This window comes from Pseudorca crassidens, chromosome 19 (assembly GCF_039906515.1).
Source record: "Pseudorca crassidens isolate mPseCra1 chromosome 19, mPseCra1.hap1, whole genome shotgun sequence".
NCBI lineage: Eukaryota > Metazoa > Chordata > Mammalia > Artiodactyla > Delphinidae > Pseudorca > Pseudorca crassidens.
The window spans coordinates 52,599,351-52,616,930 of NC_090314.1; the positions used below are offsets into that span (position 1 = coordinate 52,599,351).

Below are 17,580 nucleotides of genomic sequence, written 5' to 3' on the forward strand. Positions count from 1 at the left end.
TGTTGGACGGCACAGTGATGCCTGCACCCGACCCCGGGCTCGTGAAGTTTGCGCTACCGCAGGGCGGGCTCGAGGGTCCCCAGTTCCCTTCCTGGGTAGCTTCGCCCCGGGGGTCCGGCTGTCCGTGGCCTGTGGTCACCTGGCGGCAGGAGCGCCCCTACCCTCTGGGCCGCCTTCTCCTCGGTTTCCTCCTGTACCTAAATGGCTGCCTTTCCGGCCAGCACGGGCGCACCTTTTGTCCTTCCGTCCTGGCCACCCTGGAAGCCAGGCCGCCGCCCTCCGCCTGGACCAGACCCGCAGGGAGCTCGGGACTCGGCTTACAGCGTCTGCTAAGGGTTGTGATTGAGCCCGGAAGGGGTCAGACGGGGTCCTGGGAGAAGAGCATTTGTAAGCCTGGGCTCTGTCTCCACCTGCCAGAAGCCTCTGCACCCCTGCCTTAGTCCAGCTCCTAAACATCTGGCACATGGGGTATCCCAAGCCCTTCAGGTCCTGGGGCCTTTCCTCTTCAGATGCAACAGAGAGCATGCCCCCTCGCTGCTGTCCCAGACGCCACAGATGATTTCCTAAGATCCCAGGCAGAACAGCCCTGACTTTAGATCAGAGCCAGGAGACAGGGCTGCCCTCGGCCCAGCACCTCTGTGATTCTGGCCATTCCTTTGACGTGAGCTCTGTGCCTATTAAACTAGTCCATTCCTTCGCAGACAAGCTAAAATGGGGGTCACCCAAGAGGTTTGTCCAAAGTCTGTGAAATGTTCTGAATCCTGAATGCAAAAGGCTGCGAGTCTGCGTTGTCCTAAATGTTTTCTTCTAGGCTACGACTCTCAACTGGCATCCCAGACTCAGACTGGAGTCAGGGCAGCACAGGGCTGGGTGGAGACAGGACAGCTCCTCAGTGCTCAGTCTCAGGGAGGAAAACAGCAGATCTCAAGGCAGAGCAGCATCTACCAGTTGAGACTCCTGTGGAGCTGGACCTGGGGCGAGGGGCAGCTGGCCTGTGGGGAGGCACCTTATACACCCCTGTCCACAGCTGGACCAGCTGCTCAGCACCTCTCTGTGCAGACACCCGAATACTTGTTGAAAGACATTTTATTATCACTGTTCCATTCTGTCTACTCAGGGCACTGGATGAGATGACGGCTCAGAAGCAGAGAAGCTGGAGACAGGCCCCACCCTTCCTGTGAGGGCCAGAGCACCCCTGCTGACAGCCTGCAGGGGAGGACTCTGGGGAGCACTCAAGCTAGTCACAGGCCACAGGCCCTAAGGTGTCCTGGGTGGGAACGGGAGGGCATGAGCTGTGTGGGGCAGAGACCCCACTCCACCTGGCCCTCTCGGGACCCGACGTGCTGGGCTGGGGGCTTCCTCTCAGAGAAAGTCCTTCCCTACCACCCTCCCCGCCGAGGCCCAGCCCTGGGGAGAGGAGCCAGACACCAACTCAAGAAGACAGGGACAAGGATGGGGCCTGGGGGGGGACGAGAAGCCAGCAGGTGAGGACAAAGACGGAAAAGGGCCAGGGTGAAGGGTCACCCTGCCCGTGCAGAGCAGGGACACTACACGCAGAGGGGAGAGAGCGAGGCAGAAGGACGACGCTAGTTAGAGACGGAGGCGGTGGTTTTGGAGAACCGTAGTGTTACTCTGGATGGGGAGCTCCCAGCCGTGGTCAGTCAAACGAGATGAGCTGGGCTTCGCTGCCCTGTGGCGGTGGCCCCTGTGGCGGCGGCTGCTGGGCCACTGGGGGCTGCTGCTGAGGAGGGCCGCTAGAGGGCGCCATCTGCTGGGGGGGGACACATGGCCCATCGGTCTGTCCTCCCTCTCCAGGCCCCAGCCACCCCACCCTATACCGGCTCCTCTCCAGAACACGCCACATCCCAGCCTTGCCCTGGTACTCAGGCCCCTCGAGCCCACGCTCCCGACTCCCTGCACGCTTCCTGTCCCCAGCAGAGCCCAGACCCCAGGTGTTCCCGATTCATGTCTGTGGCCCGGAGATGATGTGACCTTGGGCTTTTTAGTAAATGCGTGGTTTGGCACCTGTGGGTGTTGCTCAGTGTCTGTCCTGGTCCTGCCCGCAGAGCGGCCGTCCTGCCCCACACTGGCTGCACTTCCCAGGGCAGCCCCGCTGCTGAGGGCGGTCCACAGCAAAACCTGTCCCCTGTCATGACCCATGGTGTTGGCCCCGGGAGAGGCTCACCTGCGGGTACACGGGCTGCTGCCCCGAGATGTAGGGCTGCTGCGGGGGCGGCAGAGGTGCGTCTTGGCCGGGGAGGGTGGGCATGAGATTCTGTGGAGGATAAAACAACCCCACACTGAGAAAGGAGCTCTGTAACCAGATAAACGCCAACCAGCGAGGAGAGAGCAGTGGAGGGGACGTGGGGCGATGAGCAGAGAGTGGAGCCTGCCCAGCACTGCCCCCACCCGATGCCCCCACAACCTCTCACCTGCATGCCGTAAGGCTGGTAGCCCATGGACACTGACTGGCTCCCCATGTAGCCCATGGTGCTGGACTGTGGAGGCTGGGAGATGGCCGGGAGGCTCTGCGGGGCCTGGGAAGCCACGTTCTATGGAGGGGAGGAGGCAATGGAAGAAGGCTGAGCCCAGTTGCCCCAGTGGCCTTGTAGGGGAGGGGGCGGCCTTCCCACCTACCTGATAGCCCTGCGTGGGAGTGGGCTGGTAGGATGAGTAGGCTGGGCTGGTGGTGGGCCCGGTGGGGCCCTGAGGGGCTGCCTGCGTGCCAGCGGCCCCTGCTGTGTACATGTAAGCGCTTACCATGCTGGGATCTGGAGGAAAAGAGGAAAGAGCTCACCACCCCGAAGTGGCGAGGACGGTGGGGGCCCTCTTCTGACCTTTCCTTCTCTTTATGACTTTTGGAACCAAGTTTGTGTTTCACATTCTCACGAAACGAAAGTAAGTGAAATCAACAAAGATAGCAAAGGACCCCCAGAATGTCACACTCTCCGAAGACCAGTGACACCCAAACAGGGGTTGTCTGCAAGATGACGGGCCAGTGCTCTTTGGGAAGTCAGTGTCACAGAATGCCAGGGCAGACCAAGGAACATTCTAGATTAAAGGAGGTGAGAGAAGCAGGACAGCTAAACATGTGACGGGTTTCCTGTTGGCACAAACGGGGTACTGGGACTGTGTGGGAGCTGAGCCGGCTATGGACACAGTCACAACACGGCCTCAGAGCCCTTGTTCCGGCATCTGTACCCAGGCCGTGGGGAGCATCCTGGTTTAGCAAATGCACCGAGGCCTCTAGGAGTGAAAGGCGTCACGCCTGCCGTGCACCCTAAATCGGGTCAGAAGAAAAAGTGTGTGTGGAGAGGGTAAGTGCTGACAAGGAAATGTCTGGGAATCTGAAAAATTCTTTGTACCATTCTACCAACTGTTTTGTAACTCTGAAATCACACTGAAATAATAAAAGAAGAAAGGGATAGTGGTCCGGGGCTCATCTGGGCTGTTGGCCCTCTGCCCGTCCGCCCCACCCCCACCCCGTTACCTGCTGCGGCCCCAGGCATGCTGGGGTAGGGGCCGCTGGTGGCTGGGGCCGGCTGGCTCATGTACATGGTGTGCATGGGAGAGCCCTCCACTGAGCCCGCCGGGCTGAAGGTCCCCGCAAAGCTTGCTGGGCCAGAGGGCTGGTACAGCACGCCCCCCGCTGCAGGCATGGCCTGGAGCTGGGGATAGAGAGACGGCTTTCAGAGCAGTTCTCAGTTACCAGGGTGCCTGGAGGGAGTGGGACGTGTGGCAGGCACGTGCCTGGGCATAGGGCAGGGAGAAGGCTGGCATCTGGGCCCGCATCTGGATGGTCTGCTTCTGCTGCTCCAGGCGCATCTGCCGCTCCTTCTCCTGCTCCTGCAGGCGCTGGATGGCCAGCTGCCGCTGCACCTCCAGGTACTCCTGTGGGCCATGAGGCAGCCGTCAGTGCTGGCTTTGCCCCCCACACCCCCAGGGCTGGGCCGCCGCTGCCGCACCTGCTTCTTCTGCCGCATGATCTCCAGCTTCTGGGCCAGCTGGATCTGGCGCTGGCGCTCGGCCTCCTCGGCTGCGCGGCGCAGCTTCTCCCGGTGCTCCTCCCGCAGGGCACTGAGTGCCCCCCGGGCATCACGGATCTGCGCCAGCTTGTCCTGCAGCCCCTCGTAGTACACTGTGGGGAGAGGGCAGAGCGGGGGCCTTGGCAATGGCTCCCCAGCTGAGCGCTTGTCAACAGGGCACAGCTGGCATAAGGGCTCCAGGGTGGGTGGGCAAGCACGCACGCACGCACACACTTCCTCCAGCTGACTGTCCGGCGCTCAGTGGGACGTTTCCTGCCACTGGGACTATTTCTTGTAGAACCCAAGGTCCCTCAGGGCAGCCCTGCCCACACGACCCCAGGCCTGATGACGCCTGGTGGAGGGCACCCACTGCCCCGAGGGGATGTGGCCGGCCCCTGACGGGAGCCCCCGTGGCCCCGGAGGGACGCCCGGGAGGGTGTGTGCGGCACCTACGCCTGCGCTCATCCAGCTGGTTGAGCAGCTCGAGCAGCTGGGGGTGCATGCCGTTGATGGACTGGAAAAGGGACAGCACGGCTGAGTCGTTGGTGATGCTGCGGCCCCGCACGTGGTTGCTCTTCATGCGGTTGACAAAGGTGGTGACGGCATTCTGCAGGGCTTTCAGGAACTGTGCGTGGCTCTCCTCCGACTCCCCATTCTGGTATTGCTGCTGGGGCACAGGGGGTCTGGCTGAGTGCCTCCTTTGCCCCCAGGTCCCCGAGCAGGGGCAGGGACCCACCATCTGGCCGCTGAGCTCCGAACCTGCTGCACATCTGACTTGGTCCTCCCGGTGGGTCTGCAAGGGGCACCCTCAGCACCCGGTTCACACGTGAGGAAACTAAGGCCCAGGGAGGCTTGGGTTTTACCCAGAGACGCAGTGTGGCCGAGACCAGGCTGTCCTGGCTCTAGCCTCTTATTCCCCTGGGCACCAAAGTGCAGAGCCCCAGAATATTCCAATCCATTCAGGGTAGGCCGCGAGTAGCCGAGCTCTGGCCCACAGCCAGCCCAGCGAGGTTCAACGGAGAGCCATGAGCTGCAATGGCCTGCCTCCAGGAGGTCACTGAGGACACAGCTCAGCGCTCCTGATAGATGCCTGGGCAGGGCCTAGCACACTGCGCTCCGGGAGGCCAAGTATGCCCCCAGCCTGAGGAGGGAGCCATGGCTTACCTCACTAAAGGGGCCTCCGGCCGGATTTACAGGTTGAGGGTCTGTCTCCGGGAGGGAAGTCTGGAAGACACCAGAGAGTGACTGGGACTCCGCCCCTGGCCTGTCCTGGCAGCCCCCTCCCAAGGGACCATGGCCAGGAGCCTGAGAGCAGCCCCCTTACCTCCACACTGGCAGGGACTGTGTGTGCCTCCCCAGGCTGGGCGGCGGGCTCTGCCAGAGGCACCGGTGCAGATGGCGTGGGGCTCTTCCGAGCCTCCTCCTGCTTCTTCTCCCAGTAGTTCCGGTTGAGGTACCGGGCGAGCTGCACAGGCAAGAGGGGGTCACTCCCAAGGGCCAGGAGGCAGCAAGGGGAAAGCACCACACACAGGGTGTCCTCACCTCGGGGTCGATGTCTTCAGCCAGAGGCGCCGACGAGTTCTAGGGAGATGTGGGGGGTGTGAGGCGTCATAGGCCGGAGCAGCAGCAACCCTGGCCATCGCTCAGGAGGCCTGGATGACGCAGCCATGACAGTGGACCCTAGAGGCTGGCCAAAGCCTGTCTGAACCCCAAGGGGCTCCAAAACCGTAGAAAGGGCGCAGTGTGGTGCCCCACCAGCCCTCCCACGAACCACAGGTACAGGTGGGCAGGTGGCAGGGCTGCTCTCAGCCCCAACCACAGAGCCCTGCAGAGTTTGCAAGTGACTTTCTAAATCTTTTCTCCCACCTGCCACCCACCCCCTTTTTACAAAGAGAACTGAGGCCAAAGAGAGGCTGGGTCCATCCCCAAAAAGCAGACCTGTGACGGCCCCACTGAAGGCCAGAAAAACGCAAAGCCCCTTTGACCCCAGGGGTTCTCACCTCCTCCTGCTCTTGGGGGTGTGAAAGAGACCAGGGTCTCGACAGTGAGACCGCCAGCCTTTACAGTGCCCTCTATCCCACAAGGGTCCCGACCAGGGAGCTGAGACCCGTGGGCGCCAGGCCGCACCCTGCCCCTGCCCATGAGACATGTGCCTCTAGGTTGGGGCACCACCCCCCCGCCTCCCCACCCCACCATGGGAAGGGGGTCCAAGCCATTGGGGCTGAGCCGGAGGGCGGGCTCACCACGGGCGAAGAGTACAGGCTGCTGGCGGGGGGTGCTGACGAGGCCACAGGTGTGGGCTCCGCCTTGGGGTACGCGGCATAGGCCGACTTCTGTCTCTGCAGGAGAACCAGGAGAAGGGTGTCGCGAGGGTGCCCCTGGACTCCCCTGGCAGCCCCAGACTCAGCGAGGCCACCCCCGGCTCACCATCCTCTCCTTCTCCTCGGCCTCGGACTGCGACAGGGCCAGGGCCAGCTGCAGCTCCTCTTCCTCTTGCAGGGCCGTCTCATCCCTCTTCGGGGGCAGCTGAGGATGGCAGGGCAGGGTGAGCCGGGCCCAGGGCTGAGGCGCCCCTGCAGGCCCGGGCAGTACCTGGGACTGCTGCGACAGGGGGCTGGTCAGGTACTCCGGGGGCAGCTCCGTCGTCGAGGCAGCCTTTCCCTCCGCTTTCCTGGAGGAGACAGGACGCTGTACGTTATCGGGCACTGTACCCCTGGCCCCCCACAAGTTCTCAGGACACAGCCTGGGGCTTCCCTCTGACGTCCCCACAGAAGGAAGACGGGGGTTCCACAGACCACATTCCAGAGAAAAGCTGGACCCTCAAACCAGCTGTCACCTCTGGGCTGTGGAGCCCTGGGTAAGTCACTGGCCTAAGCTACAGCTCCCCCTCCTGCAAATGGGGCTCAAACACCCGCCTGGCTCCGGCTTTCCACAGAAAAGGACCTCCCGGTGGAGCAGCCTGCAGACACCACTTCACCAAGGGATCAGATTCCATCACTGATGCTGGGACAGATGGACAGCACAGGCTCCCAGGCCAGAACCTGTCTCTAACCACGAGGAAACCTTGGACCCAAACCTAGGGATGTGCCACAACAGCCTAGGCCCCTCAGCGACGTCCTCGTCACAAAAAATGAAGCAAATAAAACATGCTGGGTTAGGAAACTGATGTGGTGGCTGGGTCCTGACAGGACAAAACCGCCGCAGGATGTTACTGGGACACGGGAACCCTGGACAGGGACTGGGCAGTAGGTGTCAGAACCACGCTGATGCTAAATGCCCCAACTCGACAGCCGGCAGCAGTCACATGGGGAAAGTTCCTCCAGGGAAGCGCACGTAGGAGGTCGAGGCGAGGAGGACAGGGTGCCTGCAGCTCACTCGCAACTGGTTCAGGACACAACGTGTATGTGTCTGGACACGCAGGCAGATGCGGGGAGGGCAGGTGTGATGGAGTCAATGGGGCCGAGGGACCCAGGCTGTGGGAGGAGCAGGGTGTGTGTGTGGTCTCCAAACTGTTCCTGCATCTCTTCTCTAAGTGTCACTCCCAAACTAAGACGTTACAAAAAGAAACCTGAGCAATTAGCTAGCAGGTCTCAGAGCCGGGGGCCCTGCTGGGCTCTGTCCAAGTCTGCCGCTCCCCCCGCCTCCTTCGCCCGCCCCCGATTACCAAGGTAGAAGCTGGCTCCGCTCAGTGTCCAAGGGGACTTACTTGTTGAGCTGCTCGTAGCAGGGCTCGCACACACGCACCTCCTTCTCGATGCCAAACTTGGGGATGGTGGAATACTTGGAGGAGCATTTGCCGCAGAAGATCTGGCCGCATGCCCGGCAGTGGTGCTGCGACACGGGACAGGTCAGGGCAGCCTGGCCGGCCACCCCTCACACCCACACCCCGCCCAGCACCGCCCACTGCAGGACGCGCCAGACCAGGTCTCCCAGGCCAGGGTGGGCAGAAGGCAAGCCCAGGAGGCCACAAAGGCCCTGGGGGAACAGGGTGCACTTGCAAGCTCTCAACTGTAGCCTCCACTTTGAGGAAAAGAAGTCAGATTACGAAGAAAAATTCACAAAAAACATGCATGAGTTGTCCCGATAAACGAGTTTTGCTGGACGGTGAGTCCGGTGAGTCTGCTCAGATGCCCCAGGCCCCAGCCTTTGCCATGGCCAGCCTGGGCTTCGGTGGGAAGAGGGAGGGTCCAAGCTGCACAGGCCAAGTCAGCTGAGGAGACTTGGCCAAGGGGCTATTGGCCGAGGCAACGCAGACCCAAACCCCCAGCCCCGGGCGTGGGGTATACTCCCGTTCCCAGAGGGGTGCAGCCTTGCCCGAACTTCCCCTGACAGCACTGACCATCAGACACCAACCCTAGGTGACCACACTCCCTACACTGCCAGGTCCCAGCCAAGACAGAAAGGCCCGTGCGTGGGTGCGGTGGCCTTGTGATGACAGCAGGTGGCCTGGGGTCTGCCCCGGCCAGGCGTGGAGCCAGGTCCCTCCCCAAGGCGGGTGCACTCACCTTGCGGGTCATGACCCCGAACTGCACTCGGCACCGGTGGCACTCCTCAGCATCCACCCAGTCGGGGGCCTGGGGACAGGCAGAGTTGGGTCACATAGTCCCTGCCCTCCCTGCCGATCCCCGCTTCCCACAGGTGTGTGCAAGGGACTGGAGCCAACTCACTGCAGGCATGACTCGAGGAAGGATCCCCCTCCAAAACAGTCTTCCTTTCTTTCTAAAGACCTTACAGCAAGACTTCCTTCCCACAGCTTTGGGGATATATAAGTATTTGTCTTCACGGCTGTGGGAACCACAGTCCTAAGGCACCTTGAACTGGGTTCCTGTCTCAACCTGCAGACACAGCTGCATATTCTACTGAAAAAAGTCAAGCTTTCTCGTTCTTGAGACAGATCAGCAGCTCACCTGCTGCCAACAAGCCCAGATCCCAGGGCTTCCCTTCTGCCTTCTCAAAGCAGCCTAACTCCTAGACCTCCAGCACCCCGTGAACTCACTCTCTCCGCCGCAAACATGGCATCGCTCTCCTTGAACTCCGGGAAGACGTGTCCTGGAGAAAGGAGGCCGCTGTTACCGCCAAGTGCTGCCTAGTGGGCGAGGCCCATAGCCTCACCTGCCCGAACCCATCTGCCCTGAGGCCTCCAGAGCTGCATCCTAGCTCTTGGCATCTGCCTCCCCAAACAGACAGAAGAGCCCAGAGCCCCGGGGCAGCAGGCACGGTGACCCCACACTGGGCAAGGGCGCCTTGGGGCACAGCTCAGCCGGCCCGCCCCCCAGCTGGGGTGGCTCCCCACAGGCTGCTCTGTCCTGGGGACCACACACAGAGCCACACATTGCTCCCACCTCATCAAGGCCTCGTAGACATTCCCCAGTCCATCTGGCTCCTGGTCCCGCACCCCAGCCAGGCATGCTTCCCAGAGCTCTTAGAAGTTGGAGTTCCTAAGCTGTTTTTTGAGACATGGACCCCTTGGGAATCCCATGAAAACTTTGTTTTTGTTTTTGGCCATGCCGTGTGGCTTATGGGGATCTTAGTTCCCCAACCAGGGGTCCACCCAGGCCCCCAGCAGTGAAAGCCTGGAATCTTAACCACTGAATCGGCAGGGAATTCCCCCCCGTAAAGCTTTGCGCGTTCTCTCTCGTGTATAAGGTCCAGGGATTGGGAGCTTGAGGCCAGCTCACCGACCTCATCACACAGTGTCTGCACGGTCCTGCCGACCCTGCGGCCAGCAGGCGCTGCCCCCGCTCCCACTCCATGCCTCATCTTCAGGGCCAGAGGACCTGCCCTCCCCCACCGCAGCACAGGTGGGAGAGGCCCCAGCCCAGCCCTCTCATTCCATGCCTGGTGAGAGCACCAGCAAATCCTCCAAACAAGGCCTGAATCCACCGCCCTCCTTGCCAAAGCCCACCACCTCTCCACTGGCACCGCAACAGCCGGGAGGAACGCGCGGTGGGCCTTAAGAAGCACACCTCAGCTGCCACACCCCCACTTACAACTCTCTAGGAGTTTCCGCTGTGCCCAGAGCACAGTGCTACTCCCACTGCGCACGGGGCGGGCACAGCCACCCTTGGGCCCGCCTTGTGCAGGGCAGCCCCTCACCTCCTGGTGGCATGTCCCAGGCCTGGCGCTGGACCCTGCTGCTCCCCACTACCCTGACTCACCTTCCACCTTCATGATCTGGTACGTGTCCTGAACGACCTTGTATTTGGGCTCGTTCCGGAATGCATGCGCCCAGGCCTGAATCAGGTACAGGATCTTGTTTCGGACGTTTACTTCCACCTGCCTCTGTGGAGAAGGGAGGAAAGAAGATAAGAACCTTGGGAGAGGCAGGTGCCAAAGAGACATCTCGGCACGAAAAAGCAGCTGGCAAGACCCCAACACTCCGAGCAACTGGGGCTGGCAGAGGTGGGGCGGGTCCCCCAAGTGGGGCACCAGGGCCATGTAGTGACCCACTCCCCAGACCCAGGCCTACTTTAGGAAGCCCTGTCCCCAAGGACAAATCCATTGCACCTGTCTGCCCACTCAGGACTTGGACTTATCTTTAACCGCCTAGGTGAAGCTGCGCATCCCTCAGGTGGAGGCTCTCAAACCCCTACTGCCCCGTAACTACCTGCCTCTCCCCACCCCATCACCGTGCCCTACAGGACACTAACTGCCTAGCGAGCTCCTCAGCCTGTAACCCACTCTGTTGCCAGCTAAGGCCAGCCTCTGACAGGCAGAGCCAATCAGGCCTGGGCTGAGGAAGCAGATGCACGGTCGGCTGGCCCCCTCCTTCCAGTCATAGGCAGCGCGGGCAGGCGGGGGCGTGGCTCCAGAAAGTTCCCCACATACAGAGCCACCACCACCACCAAGCTAAAGCACAGACAACCACATTTCTAGAGCTCTCTCAGGAGCCTATCCACACACGATGCTCAGGATGGCGGGTCAAGGAAGCTGCTTCAAGACACCAAGCACAGCTCACGCGCCAGGGCTCCCACTCTCCCCTGTAATCGGGGTCTGGTCAGCGGACCCCTTTCCGGTAGCCCTGCCCCTGTGAGGACTCAGACCATGTACAGTGTGAACAGGACACGATTGTGCCAGGACAAGGAGGGCGGGTTCTAACTCCTCTGCTGTCACCCAGGCCAGAGCAGGGGCTGGCCAAGTCACCAGTCAGGGCTTTGGAGAAGCCCCGCCGTCAGCTCAGCCCCAGACGGGCTCCTGGCTGTGAGGCCCACAGGCCCCCAAAGGGCCCAGGCCACAGTGGCGGCGGAGTTGGTGCTGGGGCTTCACTCCCTGGTTGCCACCCAGGGCACCCACACCCTCAGCTCCGTGGGATGCCCCTCACCCACGGGGGGCTGGGGGGTGTGTAAAACCCACTGCCCTGGCGTCCCTGCTCTGCTGTTGCTGTTCCCTAACTCTCCCTCCACAAGCACTCATGTGCCTCCCTGCTCAGAATTCTACCCGAGCCTTTGGGGACCCCAGGCCTCCACTTACAACCTCTGCCCATGGCACACAGCTCCCTCCCCACCTTCTCCACTGCTCAGTGAGCATCCCCTGCCCTTCAAGACTCAGCTCCTGCCCCCCAGGAAGCCTTCCCAACTTTGCAGGAGGAGTGGGGTCTCCTCCACACCCCCAGATGCAGCCCCGCTGACTTCTGGGAAGGCCTGACCTCACAAGGCAGGGACCACGAACACTCGCCTTCCAGCCCTCCAGCACCTGGCACTGTTCCCACCAGCAAAGCCCCAAGAAGCCCGTGTGGTGGCGCACCCCAGTCTGGGCCTCCCTGCTCCCCACAGAGCGCCCACCTTCAGCAGCTCCTTCAGCTCCTCCATGGTCTGCTTGTTCGCCACCTCATCATGAACCGTCTGGCCACAGTTCTTCACCACGGACTCCATGACCTGCAGGCCCCAAGGTGGGGTAGACTTAAGTCTCTGGTCAGGGCAGGAACTCCCCGTCCTGGACGGGCCCACCTCCCCACAAGAAGGCAGGACTCAACAGGGCCCTCAGGCCACCCAGCCGGACAAGAAAGCCCGCGTTACAGCCTCTGAGGCAGGAAGCAGCCAGGGGTACACCTGCTTTTTCTAACTCTGTGTTTTATCACCAGGGACAGACACTGGAGTCAACCTCAGGGCCCACACATGTCAGCCTCAGGTGGAACAGCTGAGGCACTGCTCCCAGCCCTGCCCCACGGCCCCAGTGCCTCCACTTCTGGCGGTGTGCCCATCCCTGCTATCCCCACCAGTGCCACCTGGCGTACAGGGTCTGATTACCTCTAGGGCATACAAGGCCACGTGGGGATTCTTGTCATTGACTTTCTTCTTGATGGAGCTCACCGCATATTTTGCTCTGACAGAAAAAGGCATTGATAAAAGCAGAAAGAGAAAAAGAGAAAGAAAACAGCCTCTAAGACTGAGAAAAGCCCACCCACCATCTGGTCCCTGAGACACCCCCCAGGCAAATGTCCAGGTAACTGTGCCCTCCCAAGCTGTACAGAGAAAGTCCTTTAATCGTCCCAAGATCTCAAAAACCCCAGCACACAGACCACACAGTTCTCCACCAGGGCCTCACACGGTTGGCTTCCATCCGGGCAGGATCTTGGAAGATGAGCGGACACCAAGCAACCCTAGTCCACGGGGTGGCCACCCCATTGCTTTTGAGGGAGCACTTACTGCGTGTCCCCCTGGCGGATCAGGTCACAGATCTGGAGGATGGACTCCCAGTCGGTCTCCAGAAGAAGTTGGCTGGTCGCTTTGTCTAAGACAGAAACTCACCATTACAGGGGCTCATCCTGCTCTGTGATTCCCCAGGTGGCCCCCCACCTCAGCAACAGGCAGGAGGGACTGCCCCCTTCCCATTTTAGACATTTGGACCAAACAGAAAACTACTGAAAATGCTCCTGACACCTGACAATAACCATGAAAGCACTGTCCTTCCTGAAAGACAGACAAACAGGTTGGAAAATAACAATGGAGAACGCTGTTGTGAGCTTTTTACGTGCCAAGTGCTGTTCCAAACATTTTTACGTGAACTCACTCAATTCTCACACAACCTTAAGAGTTAGGTGGTATTTCCACCTTCTCTGAAGACAGAGAAACTGAAACAGAGAGGTGAGGTCACTGCCTGAAGTCACAAAGCTTGCTGGGGCAAAGCCAGAATTCAACACTATACTCAGCTGTTTCTCAACAGAGAGAACTCTGCTGCCTCATCCCTCAGAGTCCCTGGTTTTTCAGAAGCTTAACCTATTTGATTAGGTCTCAGCTGAGGCATGGCTGGAGAGGCATGCAGCAGAGACCCCAGTGCTCTGTTTCACGTGTTTCGTGAGGCGCAGACAGGATCGACCCGCCAAGGATTCTCCAGCTACCACCTCTAGTCTATGTCGCTGTGGCCTCAGACAGACAGATGTGCTGCTCAGGGGTTGCTCTCCAGCCCAGCCAGTACCATCTTCCCTGGAGTTGTACAAATGGTCAACATGGATCTGGGAGTAACTTCTGGACTAACCACTGAAGACCTGAACAACCTCATAAGCTGAGCTCCTCGGCCTGTATGTTCAATGAGCAAGAAAGGCGCCTCATCTGAGGTCCCTCTGAAACCATATTCAAGGAACAAGGAGGGCAGGCTCGGGTTGACCATTCCAGTACCCAGAGCACCGATCCCAAACACAGAGCACACACGGTTTCATGGAGTGGTGGGGGCTCGCCCATAAAAATCGATTTTCCTTCCTAAAATCTGTGACCTCCAGGAGGCTCAGAAGGATCAGCTATCCACCCCAGAAAACAGAGGAAACGCCTTCCTAGCCCTGGGCGCTTCCGGGAGCCCAGTGGGGACACAGGGCGCAGGTCTGGGTCCCTGGGGAAGCAGCGCTCCAAAGAGCTTGGCAGGACCTACAGAGGACATTGCTGGCTCCACCCTCTGGGGCCCATGTATGTGTCAGAACTCCCAAATCCCATGCAACCTAGGTTTCGGTATGGAGAGTCTACTGAGATTTTACTATTTCACTGAGTCACCCGTTTTCGTGACTCAGGACGTGAGGCCTGTTCGGCCAGACGCTGGTGGTCGTTTCCCCAAGGCTCCTGGCCCGTCTCCTACGCGGACCCTCATTTACTCGGCCGGCGCCGGGGCCGCGCCCCGGACCGCCGGCCCTGCGTCGCCTGCGCGCCCGCCCAGGGCCCGGGTGGCACGGCGGTCGCCCCGGAGCGCTGGGGCCCAGGGGCTTTCGCTCCGGGGGCGGGGGCCGCGTTACCTAGGAGACGCTCGAAGGTGCCGCTGCCGCGCCCCATGGCGACCCAGGAACCCGACCTGACGCCGCAGCTCTCCCCGCTGCGAGCCGGCGCGCCCCCGACTTCCGCTTCCGCCTGCCGTCTCGAGTGCGCGCACGCGCACGTCGCTGGCCTGCTCGCGAGCCGCGGGGAGGCGGGCCTTTCCGCTCGCCCCAGACGCTGGGCGCAGATTGGACCGCGCCCACTGAGACGGTAAGCGCTGAGAACCAATGAGCAGCCCGGGGGCAAGGCCTGGCGTCGCCAGGACGCCGAGCCACGGGTGTAGAGTGGAGCGGGGAGCGGGATGTGTCTTCTGCTCGGGGCCACGGGTGTGGGGAAGACGCTGTTGGTGAAACGCTTGCAGACTATCCTTCCGCGCCGGGTCGGGGGGATGGGGCCTGGGGCGCAGGTCTGGGTCCGGGGCCTGGGGGTTCGGGGGCCGCTGGTGGCGAGCGGGGTGGGGGGCGCCCGGGCGGGGGGCGGGGCGCCCGGGGCGGGGTCCGGCCAGCGCTCCCTCCTCGGACCAGCTCGGAGACCTTGACTACCTCGCACAGCTGAGCTCCCGGGATGGGAAGGGCGACCTGGGCGATCTTCCCCCCACGCGGCCCACGGTAGGCGTCCGGCCTCTTGCAGGTTTAGGAGAAGTGGGTCCCCTTGCGGTTAGAAGAGCGCTTTGGGTTCCTTTTTTTTTCTTTTTTGTAATATTTATTTATTTGGTTGTGGCAGGCGGGCTCCTTAGTTGCGGCATGCATGTGGGATCTAGTTCCCTGACCAGGGATCGAACCCAGGCCTCCTGCATTGGGAGCCCGGAGTCTTCACCACTGTGCCCCCAGGGAAGTCCCTGGGTTCCTTTAAATGGAAGCTGGGGTCTGGCGGGTCAGTGTGTTCAGTACAGACTTGAGGTGGTGTCGCCGCGGGGAGCCTGGCTCCGCCTGGACAGAGTCCCAGGGGATCCGGAGCCTCCCGCCCCTCACTACTGGTCAGACTGCATTTGCTGCTCGCCGCACAAGGCGAATCCCGCTGGTGGGCGTTGGTGCCCTGGCCACAGCCAGCCTTGAGGGTTCTGGACGCCTGGGAGCATCTTCAGGCCTCCTCCCTTACGGTTCCACCTTAGGGCCTAAACACTTGAGAAGACCTATGCTGGGGGTTAGGTTGGAGTGTAAAGGGCTGGGCACGTTGCTATCCAGGAGCTCCGTGTGGGAAAGCGCTTGTGGTGGTCTCTGTGCATCCTGGTTTTTTCCACAGGTGGGTACCAACCTAACGGACATCGTGGCTCAGAGAAGGATCACCATCCGGGAGCTGGGCGGGTGCATGGGCCCCATCTGGTCCAGTTACTATGGAAACTGTCATTCTCTCCTGGTAGGTCCTGTTGTTCTCTCCTGGTAGGTGGTAGTCTTTTGAACTTCCTTTGGGGAAGTATGTCCCTATTCTAGCGTTGTCTAGTCCCCAGTTTCACTTTGTGTGGGATAGAGTTTGGTTTCCTGGGCAACTGTGCGAGTCAGGGAAACAGGGTCCAGACTAGAGTTGCTTCCTTCTGGGACCCCAGCCTGATCCCTAGGGCTCCTGAGCCCAGGCTAACGTGAAAACTCACAGAAGGCTTGCTGAGGGCAGTGTTCCTTTTCTGCAGGTAACTGTGCCATCCACTCACTGCCTTATTGTCCTGGGTGTGTTTTTACATTTTATGTTTGAATTCTATATCCCCTGGTTCGTCCCATCCTGGCAAGGCCTGTGCCCCAAATTCTAGGACCCTTCCTTGGAAAAGTAATGGCCACACAAGTAGAGACTTCCGTGTAGGTGGAAACAAATAAATAACACCGGTCCTTCTTGCACAGCTCCCTCCCCTCTGCTTCTCCCTTTCTGGAAGCCTTTCTTGCTCTTCCTGAGCCAGGCCCGTAATTCGAGGAGAGGAGGTCTGGCAGGGATAGTGTTCCATTGCAGGGGGGTCCTAATTTCCATTTACTTCTTTCCAGTTCATGGTGGACACCTCTAACCCTACCCAGCTCTCTGCATCCTGTGTGCAGCTCCTGGCTCTCCTTTCGGCAGAACAACTTGCAGAAGCATCGGTTCTGATTCTCTTCAATAAAATGTACGTGTCTGTGAGCTGAGAGGAAATGCAGGGGTGCCCCAGGGCGGAGCTCCTGTGGAGTGTAGCCAGGAGGGTGGCTCGTTAGGGAGGGGGTGCAGCGATGGCAGCCCAGTCTGACAGGTATTGCTTTCACTCCAGTGACCTGCCGTGTTACATGACCATAGAAGAGATAAAGTCGTTAATCAGGCTCCCGGACCTCATTGCTTGTGCCAAGCAGAACATCACCACGGTAGAAATCAGTGCCTGGAAAGGCACTGGCTTGTCAGAAGTGCTGCGCTGGCTCGAGGACACCCACAGAACGAATGGTTGACTGCCGGGCCGAGAAGCGTGGCTGGCCTGCTCTGTGGCAAGAAGGCAGAAGCAAGCATTACTTGGCCTCTGGCCATCTGCTGCTTTTATAAGGGCAGGATAAATCCTAGAAGATGGGGTTCTGTGCTGAGTTGCAGTGATAGGTAAACTGAGGCACCCAGGTTATAGAATTCCTGACATCTGCCCTCTGGCTCCAGAGCTGGGAGAGAAGGACAGGCCTTCCAGGTGGCTTGTGTCCTACACCATCCTGGGATGGTTCCAGGGGATTTGTTCCCCTGCCCACCAGGAGAGCTGCTCTCTCAACTCTGATACAAGCTCCAACCTGTTGAGTTTCTGATACCTTGACAGTACAAGGAAGCTTGTGGGAAAACACCTATTGCTTGGTGCATTTGTGTCCTAGGGCCTCTGTAACAAATCGCCACAAATGGTGGCTTGCAGCAGCATAAACTTACATTCACGGTGCTGGAAGCCAGAAGTGTGGAGGCTCTGAGGGAGAATCCATTCCCTGCTTCTAGTGGCTGCTCGTGCCGCTTGGTGTCGTTGGCTTGTGGCTCGCAGGACTTGAATCTCTGCCTCTGTCTTCACGTGGTCTTCTCTCCTCTTTTTATAAGGAGGATGTAGGGCCCACCCTAAATCCAAGGTGATTTCATCTCAAGATCCACAGTTACATGTGCAAAGATCCTTCTTCCAAAGGTCACCTTTGCATGTTCCGGGGGTTACAACTTGGACGTATCTTTTGGGGCCACTATTAAACCTACTGCAGTCTAGTAAGAAATCCTCTGCTTCTGCGTGTTGTTGTGAGTTTCCTACAACAGCTTCCTCTGTCTCAGCTGGTGGTCTAGCTCATTGGGCCATCGGCCCAGGCCCTCAGCCTCCTCACGGTTTCCAGTTGGTCACTCTGCGGGGGTGAGGGGAGCTCTGTTCTACA

General features: G+C 60.1%; 2 protein-coding genes across 7 annotated transcripts; one reads left to right on the forward strand and one right to left on the reverse strand.

Moving 5' to 3' along the window:
* Nucleotides 1–1,068: 1,068 nt before the first annotated feature.
* On the reverse strand, nucleotides 1,069–14,399 carry HGS (hepatocyte growth factor-regulated tyrosine kinase substrate). 3 transcript variants are annotated; one of them, XM_067715850.1, is made up of 22 exons: nucleotides 14,242–14,399; nucleotides 12,671–12,755; nucleotides 12,272–12,347; nucleotides 11,807–11,899; nucleotides 10,184–10,307; nucleotides 9,022–9,074; nucleotides 8,531–8,599; nucleotides 7,732–7,856; nucleotides 6,618–6,696; nucleotides 6,453–6,551; nucleotides 6,269–6,364; nucleotides 5,568–5,606; nucleotides 5,350–5,490; nucleotides 5,190–5,249; nucleotides 4,479–4,689; nucleotides 3,966–4,138; nucleotides 3,751–3,891; nucleotides 3,491–3,668; nucleotides 2,638–2,771; nucleotides 2,433–2,552; nucleotides 2,186–2,275; nucleotides 1,069–1,768 (listed from the first exon to the last, which is right to left on the reverse strand). In XM_067715850.1, exons 1-22 carry the CDS (start codon nucleotides 14,276–14,278, stop codon nucleotides 1,658–1,660), a joined length of 2,334 nt encoding a protein of 777 aa, XP_067571951.1. In that variant the 5' UTR covers nucleotides 14,279–14,399; the 3' UTR covers nucleotides 1,069–1,657. The 3 variants fall into 3 exon arrangements, with proteins under 3 accessions (XP_067571951.1, XP_067571950.1, XP_067571952.1); XM_067715849.1 differs by having other exon boundaries at nucleotides 1,069–1,771; XM_067715851.1 differs by lacking the exon at nucleotides 5,190–5,249 and having other exon boundaries at nucleotides 1,069–1,771.
* Nucleotides 14,363–17,427, forward strand: ARL16 (ADP ribosylation factor like GTPase 16). Of its 4 annotated transcripts, XM_067715866.1 has the most exons (5): nucleotides 14,481–14,622; nucleotides 14,810–14,868; nucleotides 15,503–15,616; nucleotides 16,228–16,343; nucleotides 16,482–17,427. In XM_067715866.1, exons 1-5 carry the CDS (start codon nucleotides 14,562–14,564, stop codon nucleotides 16,651–16,653), a joined length of 522 nt encoding a protein of 173 aa, XP_067571967.1. In that variant the 5' UTR covers nucleotides 14,481–14,561; the 3' UTR covers nucleotides 16,654–17,427. The 4 variants fall into 4 exon arrangements, with proteins under 4 accessions (XP_067571970.1, XP_067571967.1, XP_067571968.1 ...); XM_067715869.1 differs by lacking the exons at nucleotides 14,481–14,622; nucleotides 14,810–14,868 and adding an exon at nucleotides 14,363–14,470; XM_067715867.1 differs by lacking the exon at nucleotides 14,810–14,868 and having other exon boundaries at nucleotides 14,501–14,666.
* The last annotated feature ends 153 nt before the right edge of the window (nucleotides 17,428–17,580 follow it).

Coding starts and splice junctions, on each gene's coding strand:
- HGS (XM_067715849.1), bottom strand. CDS start 14,278: ATGGGGCGCGGCAGCGGCACCTTCGAGCGTCTCCTAG. Junction 8,600..9,021: donor CCATGTTTGCGGCGGAGAGA/GTGAGTTCACGG, acceptor GCCTGTCCCCAG/GCCCCCGACTGGGTGGATGC. Junction 4,139..4,478: donor CCAGCTGGATGAGCGCAGGC/GTAGGTGCCGCA, acceptor CTCTCCCCACAG/TGTACTACGAGGGGCTGCAG.
- ARL16 (XM_067715866.1), top strand. CDS start 14,562: ATGTGTCTTCTGCTCGGGGCCACGGGTGTGGGGAAGACGCTGTTGGTG. Junction 15,617..16,227: donor GAAACTGTCATTCTCTCCTG/GTAGGTCCTGTT, acceptor ACTTCTTTCCAG/TTCATGGTGGACACCTCTAA. Junction 16,344..16,481: donor CTGATTCTCTTCAATAAAAT/GTACGTGTCTGT, acceptor CTTTCACTCCAG/TGACCTGCCGTGTTACATGA.